General features: G+C 47.7%; 2 protein-coding genes across 2 annotated transcripts in view; both read right to left on the minus strand.

Moving 5' to 3' along the window:
• The window catches only part of LOC307143462 (uncharacterized protein), a 372406-nt gene that overhangs the window by 12736 nt on the left and 333851 nt on the right, over nt 1-25819 (minus strand). The window lies entirely within an intron of this gene.
• LOC307143118 (uncharacterized protein) lies at nt 6094-7037 on the minus strand (the record flags this gene model as incomplete). The annotated part of the gene is made up of 2 exons (XM_079844423.1): nt 6094-6341; nt 6458-7037. 2 exons carry the CDS (start codon nt 7035-7037, stop codon nt 6094-6096), a joined length of 828 nt encoding a protein of 275 aa, XP_079700549.1.

Genomic DNA, 25819 nt, shown 5'->3' on the forward strand with positions numbered 1-25819 from the left:
AGTCTCCTGGATTCCGCTCCAGACCTCCAAGCTCCCGCTCCAAGTCTCCTGGATTCCGCTCCTAGTCTCCTGGATTCCGCTCCAGACCTCCAAGCTCCCGCTCCGAGTCTCCTGGATTCCGCTCCAGGCTTCCGAGTTCCCGCTCCTAGTCTCCTGGATTCTGCTCCAGCCCTTCACGAGCCCGCTACAGCCTTTCACAGGCCCGCTCCAGCCCGCAGGGCCACTCCAACCCACGAGACCGTCCCATACCACAAGACTTCCACTCCACCCCTAAATTCCCCCAAATAATTTTTTTTTCTCCTGATCCGCCCATGGCTCCTGATCCGCCCGAGGCTCCTAGGCCACCAGAGACTCCTGTTCCGCCAAGGCCACCAAAGGCTCCTGACCCGCCATGGCCGCCCACGGCTCCTGACCTGCCATGGCCGCCTGATGTTCTAGTCCCGCCCTGGAGACCTCTGTACCCATCTGCACCTCCCCCGCACCTGCGTGTAGGTCTCCAGGGCGCCCCCCCCCCCCCTCCCCGGTGTTACGTCTTAGGCACGAGGATGCGCCTACTGGGAGGGGGAAGTAATTTTACAATCCACATCTGTCCCAGACTCCATTTCCCATGATCCTCCCTGTCTCACACCTGATTGCACTTCCTCATCATCTCTCCCGCTCTCCCCGGATTCCCTGCACCTGGTCCTCTTCAACTAGCACTCCTTTATATTGAACTCACTCCCTGCACTCCTTGTCCGTTGTTATATGTTATACTCCTGTTTGTGCGTGTTCTGTATTCAGTTTGTTTAATAAATCCGTCTTTGTGGAAGCCCTGGATCTCCTCGTCTCTGCTGCACCACACCACCGTAACAGTGACAGAAACAGTGTGCATAATTTAAGTAATCTCTAATCTGGACTAATTTGACCAGTCATGCTAAAAGTGTGTTGCTTAAACAAATGTAATAGAATTTCCTGGTAAATTATTGCTATCTAGAGAAGCACTAAGTCATGTGTTCAAAAAATCTAAGCTCTAACAGAAACAAAAAAGGCAACTATTGAAATGATCTGATGGCCAGACTCTTTCTATAAATGTATGTGTGTACTATATCTAATGGCTGGAGTGTAAAGCTATATAGTGAGCATAAAACCTCTCTATAGCACAATGAGCTGTGCTCACTTTAGTGCTGCAAGTCTTGTCAGGCGAGGCTTCTAAACTGGGATCTAGTGCCCATTTTGGCTGCGCTGAAAACAGCCTGCCTGCCTCCAAAGCATTGCCCCAGGTCTCCCCAGCACATGTATTTTGCATTATGCATAGTCTACATTGCATCAATAATTCAAAAAGTATATCCAGATTTCCTCAAGCCTTGGGGACCAGAGCTCCTGCTTCCATACCTGTCTGAACATCCAAGGCTGAACCTTGATCACACCTTCGCAGTGTACGGGTGTGTGTGTGTGTGTGTTTTATGAGCTGTCTGTCAACATGTATGTGTCAGTGTGTCATTGTCTATGCAGGTTTGTCTCAACATACAGAGAAGGGCCTTTTACAGCTGTGTCCAAATATGCACACTGTCAACAATGTTGATGTCAAACAAAGGATGTCTCAAAACACAGTATTGATGATGAACTATATAGGATGACCTACTGGGTCTGATTGGATTCTGAAGTGTGCAACCAGTGGACTTTGATATCCCATAAAGCTGTGATGCTTTTTTGTCCTTTAATTTTTTCAATGTATTAATTTATTCAAAAGTACATTAAAATGCAATGCATACAATGACGAACACATATATTTGATGCTAAGCATGCTTTTAATTTCTGAATTATATTCAAGGGCTTAAAGTACAAACTGTATAAGGAAGCGCGTTTGCACTCGTACATTCAAGTTTTGTGCTAAGGAGCCGAGATGGTGTGTCCCGGCCGTTCAGTGGTGGTATAGCAATTGTGGTACGGCGATGGGATGTAATGACAGGACACTTAATATTCAACAATATTATCGCTCTGCCTGCACTGACACCATTGTATGAGAACTGAACTGAGCTGGATGATGACATCACTGTTTTCTCCAGAGCTACTGTATAGATAAATTAAATAAATTAATAACTTTTTACAACAGAAATAAATTAACACTGAACTTACTTAAGCTGGACAATGACACTAATTTCTTCTATCACTATCATCTATATTGTAAAAAGCACTTTATGATTAAAGGTTACTTGACTTGACTCTGTACAATAGTAACATAGATGTTCCCTATAAGTCAGTCACAATTAACTTTACTTCAGAACTGAAGTGACAAATTGGGATCCCTACCAAAACGGCACAATTGCTGCTCCTTTGAGCATCCTACGTAAGCCACCTAATCCTCCAACACCTCCTGGGGCAGAGAAAGGACAGGGCTTAAACACAGAGAGATTGTCGATCACTGTCGTTCCTTCTGACCCACACAGTGAGTACGTTTACATGGACAACAATACTCCGATATTAAACAGGTAAACAGCAATTTCTAATTACCTTAATCCGGTTAAAGTCATACTCGAAGTAAACGCAAATCGAATTAAGACATGTGGAGTATGCCTATTTTAGTCGCATAATCGGAGAGCATTACAGATATGTACACACCTTACTGTAACTATTAACCCCTTAAAGTCCGTGGACCCTGTACAATGTGTGTGTGTGTGTGTGTGTGTGGGGGGGGGGGGGGGGGGATCTGAAGTCCACCCTTCAGATCCATTTGAATAAGTCTTGCATACAACATGACACAGACATAATTCTTTTATCCACTATTTTCTGGAATTTAGTGGAAACAGCCCAAACTGTCTGCAGGGTGCTGGAGCACACAGGGCCTGAGTTACACACTTTCAAATCTGAATTTATATATATATTTTTTTTTAAATAAAAAAAAATTGTATCTTGTTTGGGGGGGTTATTACAGCTTAGACAACATATACTTACATGTTTATCACTTTTAGCAGTGTTTTATGTAACTTCAAAGGGTTTCCTGTAAAATGACAGCAAACATTTTAACTTAGACCACTGTATGTGTGTATGGGAAGCTTTTAAATTTGGGTAAGCCAAATTGGAAATCCCAAAAATGGTCCCAGATCTTAAGAGGTTAACGTCTTGTAGGAGTTTTCGCCGCATTTTGTGACAGGACACATATGCAGGCAAGTGCACATATACCAGGCAAGTGCAGAGGGAAAGGCTTTGGGGGCTCGAGCCCCTGCCCTTTTTAAAAATTAATCAAAAGTGCCCCTCTCAACAATCATCAATAATATTGTGGCCAATAAAACAGAATTGGAATTATAATTCATATAACAACACGTACAAAACAACAAAGCGCTCAAATGTCGGAAAATTCCCATTTATCTTTTACGTATCTGTCAGTCTGAAATGTCGTTGCCATGACGTGTTGATATGGTGCATGTGTCTTGCTTGACTGCTCATTCTGACACTGCCTCCTCTATATTTTTTTATTTTTGTTGTAATTATTCTGCTCATTGTAAAAGTAAAATACAATAAGTTTGTATCTGTAATCCCATATTCATAATTGTGACCAAACTGTCTGCTTACAACAGCGGTCGGGAACACGAGCCATGAGGGTCATTCAGTGAATGCCTGTGTCTCGACAGCAGGAAAAAACAATCCAAACAATCACGATTTCTAAACCTTTTTCAGCATTAATCAAAGCTATTATTCGAAATGTAGGCTGTCAAAAAGGAGGCAAGAGGGGCAGTGTCTCTTCAAAAAAACTGAAAGAGACAATATATAATATAAAAAAATAAAACAACGTGTATATATATATATATATATATATATATATATATATATATATATATATATATATATATATATATATATATATATATATATATATATATATATAAAGTGGCATGCACAAGGGGGGGAGGGGGCTCAAGCCCCTGCCCCTTTTGTCTCAAAATGTAATGTGCCCCTCCCTGGTAATAGTAAATAAAATGTATTATTTTTATAAATATTTTAATAAATAACAATACGCTTCTAAATCCTTTTACCACTAACAATTTTACAAAAAGTTTTTTTTTTTTTTGGCGGAGGTGGATCGGTAGGCGGAGTCAAGGCCAGCCCAAGCCCTTATGGGGCCCTAAGCAGAATTTTATTTGGGGGCCCCTCTGTGCCACCAATACGATTGACTATTGTTAATTCTTGATAATGCGCACACCCAGTATCAATGTTAGTAGTTGTAGCTGTGTTGCTTACATCATGTCTGCCTGTCATGTTTTTACTCTTGTATGGTTTTTAATTGTAACAGTAGCAAACCCACAATGAGTGTCCAGGTGTTAATATTCAAAGCCCTACAGTACTACAGTTCAGACTGGGATATGTCATTTATTTTATTTTAAGTCATCTCTATGCTCACTTTTCCCCAGGATTATTTGATGAATAGAAGGTTCAAAAGAACAGCATTTCTCTGAAATAGAAAGCTTTCAAAAAAATCCTAAAAATATTGTACACAACTGTTTTCAACACTGATAATCATAAATGTTTGTTGAACATCAAATCATCATATTCAAATGATTTGTGAAGGATCATGTGACACTGAAGACTCGAGTAATGATGATAAATTCAGCTTTGATCACAGGAATAAATTACACTTTACTATATATTCACATAGAAAACAGTTGTTGATGTTTTCAGATGTTGATTTCTTACTAACATTAAACAGAGCTTTTATTTTGGCGGAAGTAATTTAATTTTTTGGATTCCATTGGACTGTGTATAAAAACCTTTTTATCTTTTAAATAAAACCTTCCAAAATGTAGGCTACACAATTTATAATTCCAAGGGGATGATATAGCACTTGCATAAAAACATTTACTGAGAAACTGGAAGCTATGCTGTACTCCAACCCTTACGAAAAAAAAGTATACTTCAAGTTCATTTTATGAAGTATACTTGAGTAATGTTCAAGTATATTTATAAGTATACTTTATGTAGTAAGTATACTAATGTTAATATTTACTAGTAGTAAACTTGTGAGTGTACTATTTTAATACCGCTTGGGACTAAATTGGCCCACTTGAAGTATATAAAAGTATATGTTTAAGTGTACTATAAGTGTAACAGTAGTAAACTTTAAGTGCACAACTAGTTCATAATTATGTTTCTCATTTGTACTGCAAGTGAACTTATGAGTATACTAGTAGTTTACTATTTTAATACTTGTAGCAATTTTTAAGTTTATGAAAGTTCACTTTGACGTATACGCGCAGTAAACCACTAGTTTAGTAGTTTTTATACTGCAAGTTTACTAGTTATATGAGGGCTTGAGACGAAGAACCATATAAGTCCATATTTGCAAATTTTGAATAATAAATTTTTTTTTATTTGGATTCTGAATATTATATGTATTTTTTTTTTTTTTTACATGAAGATAGACAACAAAAGCTTCCCAATTCTAATGAGATAAGATTTTTTAGTATCAATCTTAAAAATAAAAAGTTAGAGTAATTTACATTTCTGGAATGTGGAAGAACAGTATATGTCCAGTTAATGTGGAATAACAGTATAAGTCCAATTCATCCTATCATTTTAAGCCACTGGAGATTTGATTGCTTTATCTTAGTTTTAATACAGTAACAGAACCTTAAAGAAAATATTAAGCATTTCTTTCTTTCAATTTCTTTTATTTTTTGCCAACGTAAATCACAGAACAAAAACACGGACAATACGGTACGAACAATGAACAATACATAGGCCTACTTATAGTACAAAAAATAAACATCAGTACAAACAATAAACCGTACATACAATAAACAATACATACAAACAATAAACAACAGTAATAACAGTAAACAATACATATTTACAATACATACATCATCATCATTCCATGCTATTGTTCCATATGCTAGTTTACATATACATCTTCCTTTTTTGTTCCTTTAACTTTTATAATACATTTCATAAATAATCACCCCATTCATTCATTTACTAAATAAATAAATACCTATATATTCCTATTATACAACATAAGATAAGGCATACAAGATAAGCTACAACTACTTTTATGATTACTTTTACACAATATACACAATATACCCCACCTTACCCTGCACATGACCTACACATACCAGGCTACTCTTTACATTCTAATGTCCCATAAAATGCTTGGGCCTCCGCTGGCATGTAGGCTAGCATTTTCATAAGGTCACGGTGCTTCTCCTTCTTGACGGGCAGAGGGTCCTCGTAAGCACGAGCATACGTGGTGGAGAACAAGGGAGCTGGAGGTGGTTGATTCTTCCTCTGTTTGGTGATCAGCCAGGTCTTCCATCCCTCGTAAAGGCTGTGGCTCCCTTTTGTGTGGACACACCATGGATCAGCAGCTGAAATCATGATTCAACAAGAAATTCAATAAAGATTCTTCCTTCACGCACATATCCCTAACACTGTTAATCTCAGAAAACCAGTTTAGTTTTAGTTTAGTTCTTCGGTTTTTTACCTGTCACTTTCAACCACATCATGGATGTGATTAGGAGGCCAGGTGGACGCTTTAATGTTGCATCAGGAAGCTGCCTGAAGTCCGCACATTTCATCTCAGTTACTTTAAATGGATGCTGCTGCCTGGCTCCACGGATCATCTCGGCAACATCGCTGGGGGTGTGGAGTGTGGACACCTTACGCCTCTTGTCCAGCGTGGCAAATGAACGGTCACAGGGAAGGAAGGAGTGACCAGACACCATGAACTTCTGCTCTATCTGACTGAAGTACCTTCTAGATACGAGCAGGGCCATGAGGTTTAGGACTCGCCAGTTGTTGTTCTGCCCACAGCATCGGTCACTATAGATGATGAGCTTCCGTTCCTTTGCCTGGACTAGGGGAGCGAAAGATGTTTCTGCCCACTTCAAAAGACAGCTTGTCACCTCGATGGAACCTCTGTGAGCGATGCCCTCATGCCAGAGGCACATTGTAGGAGGATCGTCAGTACCCATCTCCTGGATACAGAGGTTGTAGTTGGCCAGCTGCCGTTGATAGTACACATTGGAGTGTGTCAGGTTTGGCGTGAACACTACCCCCTGCATGTCGATTCAAATGACATGGCAGTCATCATTGGCTTTGGCCCAATCTGTGTCAGCCTGCAACTGGGTGTACGCTTTTTCAGTTTTCCGGTGGTGAAGCTCACTCTCGGCTGCGATCTTCAACCTTTCTCCATCTGTTGTAGCAGCTGTTAATTTTGAGAACAGGGCGTCACATTTCGCACAAGTGTCACTTCTTGGCTGCCCAAAACTGAGGTTCTGCTGCTTGAAGATGTCCCTATAGAGCCAGAACTTTGCAGTGGATGCTGGATTGTTTTCCTTGTACAGGCGGAACATGCGGAGCAGGTTTAAATCAGGGCTCAGGTACTCCCTCTCCACATCTCCCTTCAACCGTGAGTAGTGGTTCGGTTGGCGTGGGAAGCTCAGGATATGCTCTCTTATCCCCTCTCTCACTGCAGGATGAATGCTATGAGGCCTAAAAAATAAACAACACAACTCATGAACACGGGAAATATAATAAACTATGCTGGTCTGTTTTGCAAAATTGCATTGTTTCTTTGACATTAAATTATAGGATTTTGTTTTTCACATACAGTCATTAAAGGGATACTTCAGGATTTAGCATTAAGCTTTGTATCAGTAGAAAACCTGTAGTATTTTCGAATTACCGTGCTTTCCTCCCTCATGTCCCCCTGAGACGAGAGATTTATGTATTTTTTGTCTGGAAAAAATCCTGCGATGACGCAAAAATCGTCATTGTTTACATGCACATCTTTTGTTTAAATCTAACTGAATTTATTACGATTTGTGAATCTGAATGTAGTGTTTACATGAACGCTAACCAAGTGATCAGTTGATGTGCATTCTCCTCCGTGAGAGATAGCCTACGAGACCAGTGCGTCTCTGTGTCCCAGTGCATTCTGGGAGTTGTTGTCTTTCATCCCCATAAATCAAAAATTAATTTTCTGACTTTTCTCAGTCTAGAAGTCTAGACATTTCTACTACATAAATGACCCATTTTAAATACACATTAATCTTTCCTGAGGTGAAGTTTTTTTTGTTTTTTTTTACTTACCTGTTCTTATGTTTTCCTCTGAAGTCCTCTAATGGAGACCTGACTTTAGCTACCTGCTCTGTTCCCTCAGACTGACTGCCTAACTTTTCTTGAATAACCTTTTCAAAGATATGTAACTTTAAATAAATATGTTATGGACAATGTATCTAATTAAAATCATCCATGTAATGAAAAGTTAAACGGAAAACGCTAGGCTATAGAAAACTTGCCTGTAGGCGACTGTTGGTCAGTTGAAAGACGGACATAAATGTAAGCTTACAAACAGCAAGTCTTTGGCCTCCTTGTTGCACATTGTACTTGAAGGTGTACTTCCTCTTAGTATTCTCAGTGTCAGGCCCACGTGGTCGTCTGCGACTCACCTTGTGCTAGAAGTAAAAAGAAAAAAAAATACATTTACCATAGCGTAGCAGGCTAGCCGTCGTATGTTGTCAAGTTAAGGTCATTAAGTATGTGAGTAGGCTTTGGTTAGGAGAATGAATAAGCCATGTGTGTGCCTTTTAGGGCATCAAAGCGCTGTGGTCTTTAATGCACTTGGTGGCCTACTTGATGCTGGTCATCCTTCATCCATCCTCACAAAATGTAACATTTACAGTGATCAAGCACATGTGCAGTCTTAGTGAATTGAAGGCATACAGTAGTATTCAATTCACTGGTTATTTCATGGGCCTACATTGTAATGCATTGCATACTGTTGACATGATATGGTCATGAATTGCTTAAGTTAGCCTACCTGCTCCAAACCAGAGAGAATGATAGCCTGCTGCCTCTCATAAGAGACAGCATAAAACTCTGTGAAGAGCTGGAGTTTTCGTTCATCTGTTAGGCTTGAACACTGCCTGGGACACGTCTCCTTGCACACCTTCCCCTTAACAGAAACAAAGTCACATTAGCGGTTTTTTTTTTTTTTTTAGCTATAAAAACTAGAGCTATTAGCAGCTATTAAGGTTACTTGCTAGAATATCAGCTTACACAATCAATGCATTTTTTTTATTATTACCTTTTTTTAATTTATTTTTGTTATTTATTAAATAACAAGTAACAAACATAACATAGCATACAATATTACAAAACAACGTGTTGCATTAAATGGTAACGGGATACAAAAATTATATCAAAATATTTTAAACACGTCAATGACTTATTTTTTTTTTTTCCCAATTTCAGTGAAGACATAAAGCAATCAAATTCTACTCTAAACATCTTAAAGATTGGGGATGAATTTACATAATAATATTTACATATTATGTTTGTTTATGTATACAATTCTGCCAGCAGTAACGTTACGTATAACACAATCTATGAATGACGCAGCTGAGCTGGTGTTAGAGACGCACCTAAAGCGTTTCGATTCATTTCTCCGTGGTTATAAGGAGTACAGACATGTTTAAAACGTCCCTTGAATCCTAATTTTCTCAGCTTTCATTTCGACCCATTCATGAAATGATCCTTTAAACAGAGTGAGCTATATGAACTGTAGTAGACAGAGCCTACACGCCCCTCTGACTGTAACCGCTAACTTTAGGTAGATACTTTGTATACGGGTTTTCACTCACCTCTTTTGGTGGACTTTTTCCTTGTTTTTGCTCTCCTCTCCGGTTCACATAGGGTTTCCCAGCATTCCTCAAATACTTCCTTGCTCTGTCCTTCCATTCATTCACGTTCGCTCTCCTTTTTTTGCAGAGGTTTTGCCTATTAATGTCCGCAGCGGACATGAAAGCAACCGGCGTCTCCATTTTTCGTTAGTGGACATAAACGTTTTTTCCGCGTGAAACTATTTTAAATTTTAAAATACAGAGTTTTGGTCGCGCGAACACCCCCCAGAGTGATTCTGTATACAAAGTGGCACACATACATTCAAGTCACATGGTTATCTAAATTTTTGTTTTTTTGGACTAATACGGTTGTTCGTCGCATGAACACATATATTATTTTTGCTCTTTTAGTGTACTCTCAGTAAACTACTAGTTTAGTAGTTTTATACTGCAAGTTTTCTATAAGTGAACTCAACATCATACTTGTAGTTTACTAATTATATATTATTTTTGCTCTTTTAGTGTACTCTCAGTAAACTTCTAGTTTAGTAGTTTTTATACTACAAGTTCCCATTCAGTCGGTCACGTTCGACGTACGTCGGACGTACCGACAAATTGGGATCACTTCTGGGAGCCCCTATCAGCTTCGAGCTATCTAGAACCGGCCAATGAACAATTGGCGTGCGAGATTTGCATCTCGCGCTCCGCCCCGCACTGCGGGCATAAACAGGAAGCGAGAGCGAATGCACGCTGTCATTCACTTCGGAGCCAAACGGCAGAACGAAGACCACTCAAATTGAGTTCGCTGCTATCAGCAAGACACTACAAAGAGTTGAAAGAACCGGAGAAGAGGAGAAACGCGTGTTGGAGAGACGGCACATTCCAGCGGGACCGCGGAAAGCTCATCAGCTGCCTCTGTGCTACAGAGAAAACTGCTGTTTTCACAGCAACAAATTTCTGTTGGTCTGGTTTGGGCGTTTTCCTGTATTGAGTACAGGCACGGGCTGCACTACAATCCCGTGCGCTGTCGCGTTTCCCCCTGAGTGCTTCAGCACAGAGCGTTTCGTCACAAAAGAGTACACGGGTGACGCTGCGTCTTTTTCAAGATGGCATTCCACCCGTGCGTTTCTGGATGCGGTCGTTCCCTGGCGCCTACTGACGGTCACAATCGCTGTCTCACGTGTTTGGGCAAACAGCACGCTGAGGCGGCGTTTGTGGATGACTCATGTTCCCACTGCGGGAACATGACCATCGCGGAACTAAGATCGAGACTCTCCTACCTCCGGGCTGGGGGAGTCCCCTTACCCATCCCACGAACCAGGTCTACCCCTAACCCGGGTGGACCTGCTTCTTTGGATGGCCAGGGTGATCTGAGGATCACGTTTAGGGCAAACCCGCCGAGTGAAACTCTGCAGGCCCCTATTCCCTCGGTTCCGCAGCCGGTAGAGCTCCCGAGAGAGAACGCTGGACCCTCCCACGGGAGACCAGTGGTGTCTTTCGGAGCTCCGGTAGACGAGCAGATGTCGATCGCTGCATCGGAGGGGGAGTTTCAGTCTTCGGAGGATGAAGGGTCAGCTGTACTGCCTCCCTCTGGGAGAGTGGCAACGGCTGCCCCGGACCCCGAGATGACTGCTATGCTTGCCCGGGCCGCCGAAAGGGTTGGGCTCGTGTGGAACCCTCCACCGTGTCCCGAACCCTCTAGGTTGGATGATTGGTTCCTCGGGGCGGCTCGCGCTGGTTCTCAGCGTCCCGCCCCGACACCTTTCTTCCCGGAGGTGCATGAGGAGCTCACGAGGTCGTGGACGGCACCTTTTTCTGCCAGAAACCGACCGAGTGACTCCTCCCCCCTCACTACCCTCGACGGCGGGCCAGCCAAGGGTTACGTGGGGATCCCGCCAGTGGAGCGTGACGTCGCGATGCAACTGTGTCCGGCGACCGCCTCTAACTGGCGCGGTGACCCACGTCTCCCGTCCCGGGCCTGTAAGTTCTCTTCCGGTCTGACCGGGAAGGCTTACAAGGCCTGCGGACAGGCTGTGTCCGCCTTGCATGGCATGGCGCTGCTTCAGGTCCACCAGGCCCAAGCGCTCCTTGACATGCACGAGGGTAGGCCTGACCCAGAGCTCCTCCGGGAGCTCCGGACGGCGACGGACCTCGCCCTCCGGGCGACGAAAGTCACCGCCCGTTCCATTGGTCAGGCGATGTCCACACTTGTGGTCCAGGAGCGGCATCTCTGGCTTAACCTGGCTGATATGAGGGAGACCGATAAATATCGGTTCCTGGACTCCCCCATCTCGTCAGCTGGGTTATTCGGCGACACGGTCGAGAGCTTTGCCCAGCAGTTCTCGGCCGCCCAGAAGCAGACGGAGGCGATCAAGCACATCCTGCCCCGGCGGCCCGCTGCTGCCCCTACACCGCCGCCGGCGGCAGCGCCTCCGGCTACTCATCGCCGAGGACGTCCACCCGCCGCCGCCTCCGCCCCCGCCAAAGCCCCGCAGCAGCCTAACACCGGCCGTCGGCGTGGGGCCGGCCGTGGGAAGGACGTCCAGCCTGCTCAGGCCGCTGCCAAGCCAGGTGGCAAGCGCCGTCGCAAGCGACCCTGAGACGGGCCGCCCAGAGATGGAGGAAACTGCTCTGAGGGAGATGGCTGCAGCACCACTCCCTCCCCCGGAGGAGGGCCGGGGGAGAATCTTTTGTTTTTCTGTTCCGCCGCTGGCCCCAGTGCCAGCGGCACCCAAAACTTCAATAAAAGAGCAGTTTCCAATATCTCTGGGTGCCAAGAGAGCGCGCTTGGCGGTGGTCAACGCTCCCATGCCTCGCCACCCTCAAGTACCTCTCCCTTCGCCAGCAGGGGACGCCGGCTGTCGGGACGCACACAAGCGGCCTCCCCACACTCGCACGTCCCCTCCGCGGATGCAGGTAAGTGTTGCACAGCACACTCAGATCCCGCTTCGGGCCGCTCCCATGCCGTCCGAGCCGGATCCCTGCGTTCCGCCTCGCTGCCCCGCTGCGGGTACGTCTGTGGTGCCATTGATCCCCCTTGCGCGGAGTCTGGGAGCCTGGCTAGCGCTTCCCAGCCCGTCTCGGTGGCTCCTCCGTACCATCAGACTCGGCTATGCAATTCAGTTCGCCCGGCGTCTCCCCAAGTTCAGGGGCGTTCACTTCACGACTGTAGTGGAGGCGAAAGGGCGGAGATCGCTGTCCTATTGGCGAAGGACGCGATAGAGCCGGTCCCTCAAGCCGATATGAGGTCCGGGTTCTACAGCCCGTACTTCATTGTACCCAAGAAAGGCGGCGGGTTACGACCGATCTTGGACCTGCGATTCCTGAACCGGTCCCTTTACAGGCTGCCGTTCACGATGTTAACGCAGAAACGCATCTTCAGGTGCATCCGTCCCCGAGATTGGTTTGCAGCGATCGACTTGAAGGACGCATACTTTCATGTCTCGATTCTCCCTCGACACCGGCCCTTTCTGCGCTTCGCGTTCGAGGGACGTGCATATCAGTACCGCGTTTTACCCTTCGGCCTGTCCCTGTCGCCCCGCGTCTTTACGAAGGTTGCGGAGGCGGCCATTGTTCCCATGAGAGAGCATGGCGTTCGCATCCTCAACTACCTCGACGACTGGCTGATTCTTGCCCAGTCGCGAGAGCAGTTGTGCGAACACAGGGACAAGGTGCTCAGTCACCTCAGCCAGTTGGTACTTCGGGTCAACTGGGAGAAGAGCAAACTCTGTCCCACACAGAGGATCTCTTTTCTCGGTATGGAGATAGACTCGGTCGCCATGACAGCGCGCCTCACCGCCTCACCGAGGAGCGCGTCCAGTCAGTGTTGAACTGCTTGAATTCGTTCAAAGGCAGGACAGCGGTACCACTGAAACATTTATATATGGCACATATGGCATCCGCAGCCGCAGTAACGCCGCTCGGATTGCTTCATATGAGACCGCTTCAACGCTGGCTACACGATCGAGTCCCGAGATGGGCGTGGCACAGCGGTTCCCTCCGTGTCCAAGTGACTCCAAGATGCCACCAAACCTTCGGCCCGTGGTCGGACCCTTTGTTTCTCCGGGCGGGAGTTCCCCTGGAGAAAGTGTCCAGGCACTCCGTTGTCTCCACGGATGCCTCATCCACGGGTTGGGGTGCCACGTACAACGGGCTTGCAGTTTCGGGTCTGTGGACGGGGCCTCAACTGCAATGGCATATCAATTGCCTCGAGTTGTTAGCAGTTCGTCTTGCACTCAGCCGCTTCAAAGTGCCGCTCAGAGGCAAGCACGTTCTGGTCCGGACGGACAACACTGCGGCCGTAGCGTACATCAACAAACAAGGTGGTCTACGCTCCCGTCGCATATCGCAACTCGCCCGCCATCTCCTCTTATGGAGTCAGAAGCATCTGAGGTCGCTTCGTGCTGTTCACATTCCGGGCCTGCTCAATCGTGCGGCCGACGAGCTGTCACGTCAGCAGGTACTTCCGGGAGAATGGCGACTCCATCCCCAGGCGGTCCAGCTAATCTGGAGTCGTTTCGGGGCCGCACAGGTAGACCTGTTTGCCTCCCCAGAGACGACCCACTGTCAGTGGTTTTATTCCTTGACCCAGGGGAACCTCGGGTCGGATGCCCTGGCCCACAGCTGGCCCCGGGAAGAACGCAAGTATGCGTTTCCCCCAGTGAGCCTTCTTGCGCAGACACTGTGCAAAGTCAGGGAGGTCAAGGAGCAGGTCCTGTTGGTTGCTCCGTATTGGCCCAACCGGACCTGGTTCCCGGAACTAGTGCTCCTTTGCGACAGCACCTCCCTGGCCCATTCCTCTGAGACAGGACCTCCTGACTCAGAGACGGGGCACCCTATGGCACCCGCGTCCAGACCTCTGGAAACTCCATGTCTGGTCCCTGGACGGGACGCGGAGGTTCTAGGTGACCTACCGCAAGCGGTAGTTGACACCATCACTTCCGCTAGAGCCCCCTCTACGAGGCGCCTCTATGCGTTGAAGTGGAACCTGTTCGTCGATTGGTGCTCTTCTCGCCGAGAAGACCCCCGAAGATGTGCGATCGCATCTGTGCTTACCTTTCTACAAGATGGGTTGGAGCGAAGGCTGTCTCCCTCCACCCTCAAAGTCTATCGCCGCTAACCATGAGCTAGTAGATGGAAAATCTCTAGGTAAGCACGATCTGATCGTCAGGTTCATTAGGGGAGCGAGGAGATTAAATCCGCCTCGTCCTCCCTCTATACCCTCTTGGGACTTAGCTCTGGTGCTTACTGCACTACAGAGAGAACCCTTTGAGCCTCTGCAGTCAGCTGAGTTGAAAATCCTGTCGTTAAAGACTATACTCCTGATTGCGTTGGCCTCCATCAAGAGGGTAGGGGACCTGCAGGCATTTTCGGTCGACGAATCGTGCCTGGAATTCGGGCCCGGTAACTCTCATGTGATCATGAGACCCCGGCCTGGATACGTGCCCAAGGTTCCCACTACTCCCTTCCGGGACCAAGTGATGAGCCTGCAAGCGCTGCCTTCGGAGGAGGCAGACCCAGCCCTAGCTTTTCTCTGTCCCGTCCGTGCTCTCCGGACTTACGTGGACAGAACGCAAAGCTTCAGGACCTCAGAGCAGCTCTTCGTCTGTTACGGAGGACAGCAGAAGGGAAAGGCTGTCTCCAAGCAGAGGATGGCCCACTGGATAGTGGATGCCATCGTCTTGGCTTATCAGTCCCAAGACGTGCCCTGCCCGCTCGGGTTAAGAGCCCACTCCACTAGGGGTGTTGCCTCTTCCTGGGCGCTGGCTCGTGGCGCCTCGCTGACGGATATTTGTAGAGCTGCGGGCTGGGCGACACCTAACACGTTCGCTAGATTCTATAGCCTCCGTGTAGAGCCGGTATCTTCCTGTGTGCTCACTTCCCATAGTCAGTAACACCGAAATGCCTGTTCTAGTGTCGGCTTGCTGCGCCATTCCCTCCCCTATGGTAGAAGGATGCGTGCGCTTATTCTGCTCCAGTCGAGTTCCCCGGAATGGCGAACCCTGTTGAGTCCTCCGCAACCCGCGGCAGTTGGACGTGGCGGAGCGTTCGACGCCAGGTCTAACACTTGTATGCATTGGTGGAACTTGTGTTAGGCTGGGTTCCATATGTAGTGACCCCCACGGCGGTCCCATATGTGTATTCTTCCACGGTACGGCTCCCTACGGCGAGCCCGTGTCTTTCCCTCGGCAGAGTGTCCTCTGCCGTTCCAGGTACGTGTTGTTCCCCCTCCACTAATTGGCCGGGGCCACCCCTGGGACTTCCGTATGTTGTGCTGCCCACGGTCAGCCCATACGTGTATTCTCCACATGTTAACTCCCTCTGGGCATGATGTGGCTTCCGCAGCTTTCTTCACAGGCACGCTTTCCCAGCGTTATCCAATACAGTCAGCTGAATGGGTCTTGCGGAACAGCAGCTTTGACTCTCCCTGCGTGAATTCTCGCCCGCATCAGATCGGGGTCTGAAGGGCTCATCGCTGGGCGCTGGAAGTGGTAGTAACTATGGCGTTTTCCATAAGGGATCCCAATTCGTCGGTACGTCCGACGTACGTCGAACGTGACCGACTGAATGGGAACGTCTCGGTTACGTATGGTAACCCTCGTTCCCTGAAGGAGGGAACGGAGACGTACGTCCCGTCGCCACAGTTGCTGTACCATCACTGCAGGTTGAGCCACTACGTTTGGCTCCTCAGTGAAAAACAGCGTGCATTCGCTCTCGCTTCCTGTTTATACCCGCAGTGCGGGGCGGAGCGCGAGATGCAAATCTCGCACGCCAATTGTTCATTGGCCGGTTCTAGATAGCTCGAAGCTGACAGGGGCTCCCAGAAGTGATCCCAATTCGTCGGTACGTCCGACGTACGTCTCCATTCCCTCCTTCAGGGAACGAGGGTTCCCTTTCGTTCAGTCACTACGACGTAACGTTAGTGACTAACGAATGGGGGTTTCGCTTAGAAGCCTATCATCTTCGAGCTTAGAGAAAACGCCCAATGGCGTGCCAATGCCATGGGGCATGCGGAATTTGCATACGTAACTCCGCCTCACCGCGTGAGTATATAAGGAAGTAAGAGGCAATATCGCATTATGTTTCTGCTTTCGGAGCCAAGAGTACCTACCTCTTCACTCCTACAGCCTTCTGAGACTCTGTCAGCTTCTTCGAGACGAGCAGCTTTCCAGTCGGTGTTGGTGTGACGGCGCGTTCCAGTGATCGCATACTTCCTGCCTGCTGATCTGTGCAGTGGTCCGCCTGACAGCTGGTGTGTGTTTCCCTGGGCGCTTCTGCATCGACTGCAAAGTTTCCTCTCACAAAAAGAGCTTGCAAGTGACACGTCCTTTTCAGGATGTTTCGTCCGTGCACTTCTGGGTGCGGTAGATCTCTTTTTTCTTTCGACGGGCACGAGCGCTGTGTGACGTGTTTGGGCTTTCAGCACGCTCAGGCAGCGCTTGTGGATGACTCATGTTCCCTCTGCGGGAACCTGGCCATCTCGGTGTTACGGTCAAGACTCCGTGAATTCCGTGCTGATGCCGGAACGAGAGTCCCCTCCGTCACCCCCCAATCTGCGGTCTCCTCTGGAGGCGGCACTTTGGCTGGTGACCAGGGTGATCTGAGGGTGACGGTGTGGAACAAAGCTCCGACGCTAGTTCCTCGGCCCACACCCCCCTCTCATACACCTGACCCGGCCCGTGCTCAAGCGTCTACATCAGGGCCGGCTCCTGCTGTCCCGACTGTGGCGTTTGGCACGGCGGAGGATGAGGAGATGTCTATCGCCGCATCACAAGGTGGGCTGGAGTCATCTGAGGATGATGATTCGGCTGTGCTGCCACCCTCGGGTGCGCCAGCATTGCCTGAGTCGGACCCAGAATTGACAGCCATGCTGTCTCGGGCAGCCGCAGCGCTTGGACTGGAGTGGAACCCTCCGCCTAAGCCTGAGCGTTCGCGGTTGGACGATTGGTTTTTGGGGGCGGCGCGCTCGGACACCCGTCCGACCGCTCCTCCAAATCCTTTCTTTCCCGAGGTGCATGATGAGATCGCGTGTTCCTGGAAGTCCCCGTTGTCTTCCCGTGAACGTTTGGCAAACTCTTCCGCCTTCACCTCCCTCGATGGAGCCGCGGCTCAAGGGTACACTGGGTTCCCCCCAGTCGAATGTTCTGTTGCGATGCAACTGTGTCCTCAGAGCGCTTCGTCCTGGCGTGGTGACCCTAAGCACCCCTCCAAAGCCTGTAGGTTTTCGTCATCCCTGGTGGCGAAGTCCTATAGAGCTGCGGGGCAGGCCGCCGCTTCTTTGCATACCATGGCAACTCTTCAGGCTTACCAAGCCAAGTTGCTGTGTGATATGCACGAGGGGGGGGCTGACCCAGGACTCAGCAATGAGTTGCGTGCCACCACCGACCTCGCTCTCCGGGCGACGAAGGTGACCGCACGCTCCCTGGGTCAGGTGATGTCCACAAATGTGGTCCAGGAGCGGCACCTATGGCTCACCCTGGCCGATATGCGTGACGCTGAGCGAACCCGTTTCCTCAACGCCCCCATATCCCAGGATGGGCTATTCGGCGGAGCGGCCGAGAGCTTCGCCCAACAGTTCTCGGCCGCTCAGAAGCAGACTGAGGCTATAAAATATATCCTGCCCCGGCGGTCAGCTGCTGCCTCCACCCCACCGCCCGCGCAGGTGCCTCTACCTCTGCGCCACCCAAGCAGCAGCCTCCACCCGGGCCGCGCAGAGGCAGCCGCAGGAAGGCGTCCCAGTCCGCTCCAGTCCCGCAGCCCGCGAAGAAACGCCAGGCTAAGCGGCGCTCCTGATGCGGACGGCTCAGGGATGGGCAGTTCTTTCCAGGAGACGGCGGCAGGGCCGCTCCTTCCCCCGGTGGAGGGCCGGAGGAGAATCTTTTGTTCAGCTGCTGGCCCCCGGGTCAGCAGCACCCTAATGTGGTTAAAGAAAGAACTGACAACCCCATCCCTGAGCCCCGAGAGATCGGTGACGGCAGTGCGCGCCACCCTCGGGTCTCGCCACTCTCGGGTCTCGCCACTCTCGTCCCTCTCTGTCGCCAGCCCCCTGGCAGAGCAGACCCCAGTGGAACGCGAGTCCTTCCCTGGTCTCCTCTGTCAGGGCGCAGCCGTTAACCGTGCCCCGACCCCGGGACGCCCAACAGCCTCCCCTGTCCGGGCCGGTAACGCTTCCTCGCTGCCCCACCCGGGGTACGTCTGCCGTCCGCATGACCCCATTGGTGCAGTCTCTGGAAGCATGGCTTCAGCTTCCGGGGCTGTCCCGCTGGGTTGCGCGGACCATCAGGCTCGGCTACGCGATTCAGTTTGCGCAGGCTCCTCCCCGTTACAGGGGAGTCCGCTATACCGTGACCGGGGCCCATGCCCCCGTCATGCGTGCGGAGATTGCCACTCTACTGGCGAAGGGTGCGATCGAGCCTGTCCCTACGGCCTACTTCATTGTACCCAAGAAAACCGGTGGGTTACGACCAATCCTGGATCTTCGCATCTTGAACCGATCCCTTCACCGGCTTCCGTTCAAGATGTTGACTGCGAAACGCCTTTTCGAATGCGTTCGTCCTTACGATTGGTTTGCAGCGATCGACCTGAAGGACGCCTACTTCCATGTCTCCATCCTTCCTCGACACAGACCGTTCCTACGGTTTGCTTTCGAGGGGCGGGCATATCAGTACGCAGTTCTCCCATTCGGGCTATCTCTGTCCCCTCGCGTCTTCACGAAGATTGCCGAGGCAGCCCTTGCGCCCCTTCGGCAGCACGGGGTTCGCATCCTGAACTACCTCGACAACTGGCTCATACTAGGCCACTCTCGAGAGCAGGTGTGCGGACACAGAGATCTGGTTCTCCACCACTTAGCCCGTCTGGGCCTTCGGGTCAACTGGGAAAAGAGCAAACTTTGCCCCGTGCAGAGGATCTCTTTTCTCGGTATGGAGATCGACTCGGTCGCCATGTGCGCGCAGCTTACGAGCGAGCGTGCGCAGTCTCTGCTGACTTGCCTCCGTCAAATCGAGAGCAAGAGTGCGGTTCCACTGAAACTATTTCAGAGGCTCCTGGGGCATATGGCATCTGCAACCGCGGTAACGCCGCTCGGATTGCTTCATATGAGACCGCTTCAGCACTGGCTTCGCGATCGAGTCCCGAGATGGGCATGGCAGTCTGGCACGCTCCGGGTCCAAGTGACTCGGGCCTGCTTACAGACGCTCACCCCGTGGTCGAACCTCAGTTTTCTACGGGCCGGTGTGCCCTTAGAACGAGTTTCCAGGCATGTTGTCGTATCGACGGATGCCTCTGCCACGGGCTGGGGTGCCATGTGCAATGGACAAGCAGCCGCGGGCTCCTGGACAGGACCCCAGCGCCTCCTGCATGTCAATTGCCTCGAGTTGCTGGCAGTACGGTTCGCCCTGCACCGCTTCCGAGCGCTGCTGAAGGGTCAACATGTGCTTGTCCGGTCAGACAACACGGCCGTAGTAGCGTACATCAACCACCAGGGCGGTCTACGCTCCCGCCGTATGTCTCAACTCGCCCGCCATCTCATCCTATGGAGTCAGAAGCGCCTGAGGTCCCTTCGTGCTGTCCATATTCCGGGAGTCCTGAACCACGCAGCCGACGAGCTCTCGCGGGTTCAGCCTCTCCCGGGAGAATGGAGACTCCATCCCCAGACGGTTCAGCTGATTTGGGAACAGTTCGGCGACGCACAGGTAGATCTGTTTGCCTCCCACGACTCTTCCCACTGCAGCCTGTACTATTCCCTGACCGAGGGCACGCTCGGCACGGATGCACTGGCGCACAGCTGGCCGCGGGGCCTACGCAAATATGCGTTCCCCCCAGTGAGCATACTCGCACAGCTCCTGTGCAAGATCAGGGAGGACAAAGAGCAGGTCCTTTTGGTCGCCCCGTACTGGCACGGCCGGACCTGGTTCCCCGAACTCTTACTCCTTGCGACAGCCCCTCCCTGGCCTATTCCTCTGAGACCGGACCTCCTTACTCAGAGACGGGGCACCCTATGGCACCCGCGTCCCGACCTCTGGAGCCTCCACGTGTGGCTCCTAGACGGGGCGCGGCAGGTTTGAGTGGCCTACCACCTACGGTGGTCCCCACCATCACTTCCGCTAGGGCAGAGTCCACTCGGCATGCCTATGCGTTGAAGTGGATCCTCTTCGTCACCTGGTGCTCTTCCCGCCAAGAAAACCCCTGGAAATGCCCGATCGGGTCCGTGCTTGAATTTCTCCAAGAGGGGCTGGAGCGAAGGCTGTCTCCCTCCACCCTCAAGGTATATGTGGCCGCAATATCTGCCCACCACGATCTCTTGGAGAACAAGAAGGTAAGTCAGCACGACCTGGTCATCAGGTTCCTGAGGGGAGCAAGGAGACTGAATCCTCCTCGCTCTCCTCTCGTACCCTCTTGGGACCTCGCAGTAGTGTTAACTGCTCTGCAGAGACCTCCCTTTGAGCCTTTGCGGTCGGTTGATATTAAGTTCCTGTCTATGAAGACGGCTCTGCTGACCGCATTGGCCTCTGTTAAGAGGGTCGGGGACCTGCAGGCATTTTCGGTTGACGAAGCGTGCCTGGAGTTCGGGCCGGCCAACTCTCACGTGATCCTGAGACCCCGGCCTGGATATGTGCCCAAGGTTCCCACCACTCCGTTTAAGGACCAGGTGGTGAACCTGCAAGCGCTGCCTTTGGAGGAGGCAGACCCAGCCTTGGCATTGCTCTGTCCAGTACGCGCCCTCCGCGCCTACGTAGACATGACGCAGTGTTTCAGGACCTCAGACCAGCTCTTTGTCTGTTATGGTGGAGAGCGGAAGGGAAGTGCTCTCTCAAAGCAAAGGCTGTCTCACTGGATAGTGGACACCATTGTTTTGGCTTACCAGCAGTTTGTCGCCCATGTCCCCTTGGTGTGAGGGCACACTCCACTAGGAGTGTGGCCTCCTCTTGGGCTTTAGCGCATGGCGCCTCGCTAGCAGACATCTGCAGAGCTGCAGGCTGGGCTACACCCAATACATTCGCCAGATTCTACAATCTCCGAGTGGAGCCAGTGTCCGACTATGTACTCGCCCCCCCGAGGGGCCGGTAATGGACCAGGCTCAGGTGTCTTCGCTTGCTCGCCATTCCAGTCCACGGACTGGATACGTGCGATTTTTTCCTCAGGTAGCTCCCCGAGAGCCCTGAGCTCCTCCAGCACTGTCGATGCCGACATCAGTTCAGTCTGCCCCTTCGAGCCCAGACCCTCATGTCCGGCCAGGTGCCCCATGTGCATGGTTCCCCTCCGGCGACCCCCACATGTGTATTTCACCGTAAGCCTCCGCAGTGAGCGGGTTTCTTCCCTTGGCGTGTCCCCGCCACCCCTAGGGTTAAAAATCCACCATCGGCTGGTACCCTAGAGTTCTTCCATATGCAGCCCCTACCGGCTCATATGTGTCTCTTAAGTCCTCCCCACGGGCAGGCATCCTGGCATTTCCCTCACTGGGATATGCTTCCCAGTGTACCTTGGTATTCCTGTGTTAAGTGGGAGTCCTTCGTCCGTATTAGTCTTACGACAGGGTACTCACACTTACGCAGGGCGCTGGAAGACAGCTGAGTGGCGGGATTATATTGGGACCCCCATTCGTTAGTCACTAACGTTACGTCGTAGTGACTGAACGAAAGGGAACGTCTCGGTTACGGATGTAACCCTCGTTCCCTGAGGAGGGAACGGAGACGTAACGTCCCGTTGCCACTTCAGTTGTGCTACCTAGAACGCAGGAGTTCAGTCTTGGCTCCTCAAGCAGGTAACATAATGCGATATTGCCTCGTACTTCCTTATATACTCACGCGGTGAGGCGGAGTTACGTATGCAAATGCCGCATGCCCCATGGCATTGGCACGCCATTGGGCGTTTTCTCTAAGCTCGAAGATGATAGGCTTCTAAGCGAAACCCCCATTCGTTAGTCACTAACGTTACGTCTCCGTTCCCTCCTCAGGGAACGAGGGTTACATCCGTAACCGAGACGTAACGTATTATTTTTGCTCTTTTAGTGTACTCTCAGTAAACTTCTAGTTTAGTATTTTTATACTACAAGTTTACTGGTTATTTATTATTTTTTGCTCTTTTAGTGTACTCTCAGTAAACTACTAGTTTAGTAGTTTTATACTACAAGTTTACTAGTTATATATTATTTTTGCTATTTTAGTGTACTCTCAGTAAACTACTAGTTTAGTAGTTTTATACTACAAGTTTACTAGTTATTTATTATTTTTGCTCTTTTAGTGTTCTCTCAGTAAACTACTAGTTTAGTAGTTTTATACTACAAGTTTACTAGTTATATATTATTTTTGCTCTTTTAGTGTACTCTCAGTAAACTACTAGTTTAGTAGTTTTATACTACAAGTTTACTAGTTATATATTATTTTTGATCTTTTAGTGTACTCTCAGTAAACTACTAGTTTAGTAGTTTTATACTACAAGTTTACTAGTTATTTATTATTTTTGCTCTTTTAGTGTTCTCTCAGTAAACTACTAGTTTAGTAGTTTTATACTACAAGTTTACTAGTTATATATTATTTTTGCTCTTTTAGTGTACTCTCAGTAAACTACTAGTTTAGTAGTTTAATACTACAAGTTTACCAATTACATATTATTTTTGCTCTTTTAGTGTACTCTCAGTAAACTACTAGTATAGTAGTTTTATACTACAAGTTTACTAGTTATATATTATTTTTGCTCTTTTAGTGTACTCTCAGTAAACTACTAGTTTAGTAGTTTTATACTACAAGTTTACTAGTTATATATTATTTTTGCTCTTTTAGTGTACTCTCAGTAAACTACTAGTTTAGTAGTTTAATACTCCAAGTTTACCATTTACATATTATTTTTGCTTTTTTAGTGTACTCTCAGTAAACTACTAGTTTAGTAGTTTAATACTACAAGTTTACCAATTACATGTTATTTTTGCTTTTTTAGTGTACTCTCAGTAAACTACAAGTTTAGTTTTATACTACAAGTATTTTTTAAGTGGACTTAACATCACAGTTTACTAATTATTTATTATTTTTGCACTTTAAGTACACTACGATGTTCCTATTTAGGTATTAATTATTATACTTTAAATATACCTTTAATTGCACTTAAAATTATAAGTAAGTTCTTATGTACACTATCAGTGGACTACACAAAAATTCACATACTCAGAATTATGAACATAAGTTATCTTTATAAATCAATATTTTCAAACAAATCTATTGTATTCCACATAAACTTAAAATAACAATGACACTCACATTTATACTCCAGTTCAAAACAAAACAGTAAACACAATGTTTAAAGTAAGGTCATACAAGATATCAGTTCCTAAAGAAACCACAAATCCAAACAATAATTATTCAAATATATGACAACAAAAATATTCTATTCAAATGGGCTTCTTTGCAGTAGCTTGCTTGATGTAGTTTTCGTTGTTGCATTTTTTTCTTTTGATGCGTCTCACATCTTGCATGGTGATGTCAGGGAACTTTGACAGAGCATGGTCTGTGAGTTAAAACACACACACACACACACACACACACACACACACACACACACACACACACACACACACACACACACACACACACACACACACACACACACACACACACACACACACACACACACAAACACAAACACACATACAAACAGAACAAAACAAAACATAGCTTTTTTTCTGTCAAATTTATCATCCAGAATTAACACAATAAAACAGTCAAAGTAGCATGTAGTGATATGCAATTCAAGTTTCTGAAAACTAATGCAATAATTTCTATATTTACCTATATTTATTTTGTGATTATTTTCTTTTTTTCTTTTGTGACATTCACAAATCCAAACTGATAATCCCAAATTAAACTTTTATAGATTAGAACTTTTCACAAAACGTTTGGAATGTTCCTTTTTTATCCATGTTGGAGGTGACAGTAATTTAACACAATCCCTGTCACCTCCAACGTCGAACATCATTTTGAAAAGTAGAAATGTTTGAGAAATGTGTAGGAATTTATTTTATTTTAAAATGAAATTTCCCTTAAATTAAATACACTCACCAAATATAGCATCAAGTTTTGTGCTATCAAGCTGGGGCTTTGATTCCACATCTTTGTGTGCCCCTGACTGTCTTCCTGTCAAGCTTGAATGAGACAGTGTTTCCCTTCCATAGACAAGAACGGCAAGGTCCCCGATGTATACTGATGGATTTGCCGTCCGCAGAGAGTTAAGCTTTCGCTTGGGGACCTTGACATCACAGCCTGGCATGAGAAACACCTGAAAAATAATAGTCAGTTTGCAATTGGTTATACATTGTTGTTAGACACTAAACTAATGAGATGATAATGAAACACATTCCCTGGGATATATATATTCATCATCTGTGCATTAATGCAAATAAACCAAGTTATTATTCCCCAACCAAATAGGAAATATGAGAGACATTACCACATTTCCCAATAAAATGAACTGGGTGCGAAATGCTCCTGTGCAATGTAAGATCCTGTCTAAATCCTGTCCACACTGCTTTTCCACAGCATTAAACATTTCATTGGGAAATATGGGAATGCTTCCTATATTTCCTGTGGTCAGGCAATATTCATAATAACCACTTATCACGCACATTCACCATGCAATTGAATATGCAGATTTTTCAGGTAATGTTTATAATTACTGCCTAGTTGATTTACTGGGACATTGTATTTGCACCTTCCCACATGGACCGTAACACTTATATGCATGTGCGGTAGTTACCATATCATCAGACAACACTTGAGGAGAAACACATGCAGAGTCTACTGATGTTGAAGGTGTTGCAGAGGTGGATGCAGGAGGTGAGGTCTGAAGTGTTATTTGTCCAATCACTTCTTTCAACTTCGTCACTACTGTGGGAAGCTCTGTTAAAAGAATGGAGATATAAATGATTATAAGAAAACTGTGAAAAGGCCTCATAACTGCATGTTGACACAAATGGCAAAAATAAATCACTACTCACAACAAAATGTTTTTTTTTTTAAACCAATTAAATATTATTCAAAATAAAAACTCATTGACTGATTAAATAGTTGCCATTCAACACACTTGTTTGTGCTTTGTATAATATTAAAATGGTTTAATTTGAGTTACGTCTGGTAAGGAACACTGTTAGTTGTAGCAGTCACTTTGCTATAGCAGTCAAACATGCTATAATGCTTCAGATTTATAGAATGTGGTATTTGTAACTATTTTATGAG

Source organism: Gobio gobio (genome assembly GCF_949357685.1).
Source record: "Gobio gobio genome assembly, chromosome: 19".
NCBI classification, from domain to species: domain Eukaryota; kingdom Metazoa; phylum Chordata; class Actinopteri; order Cypriniformes; family Gobionidae; genus Gobio; species Gobio gobio.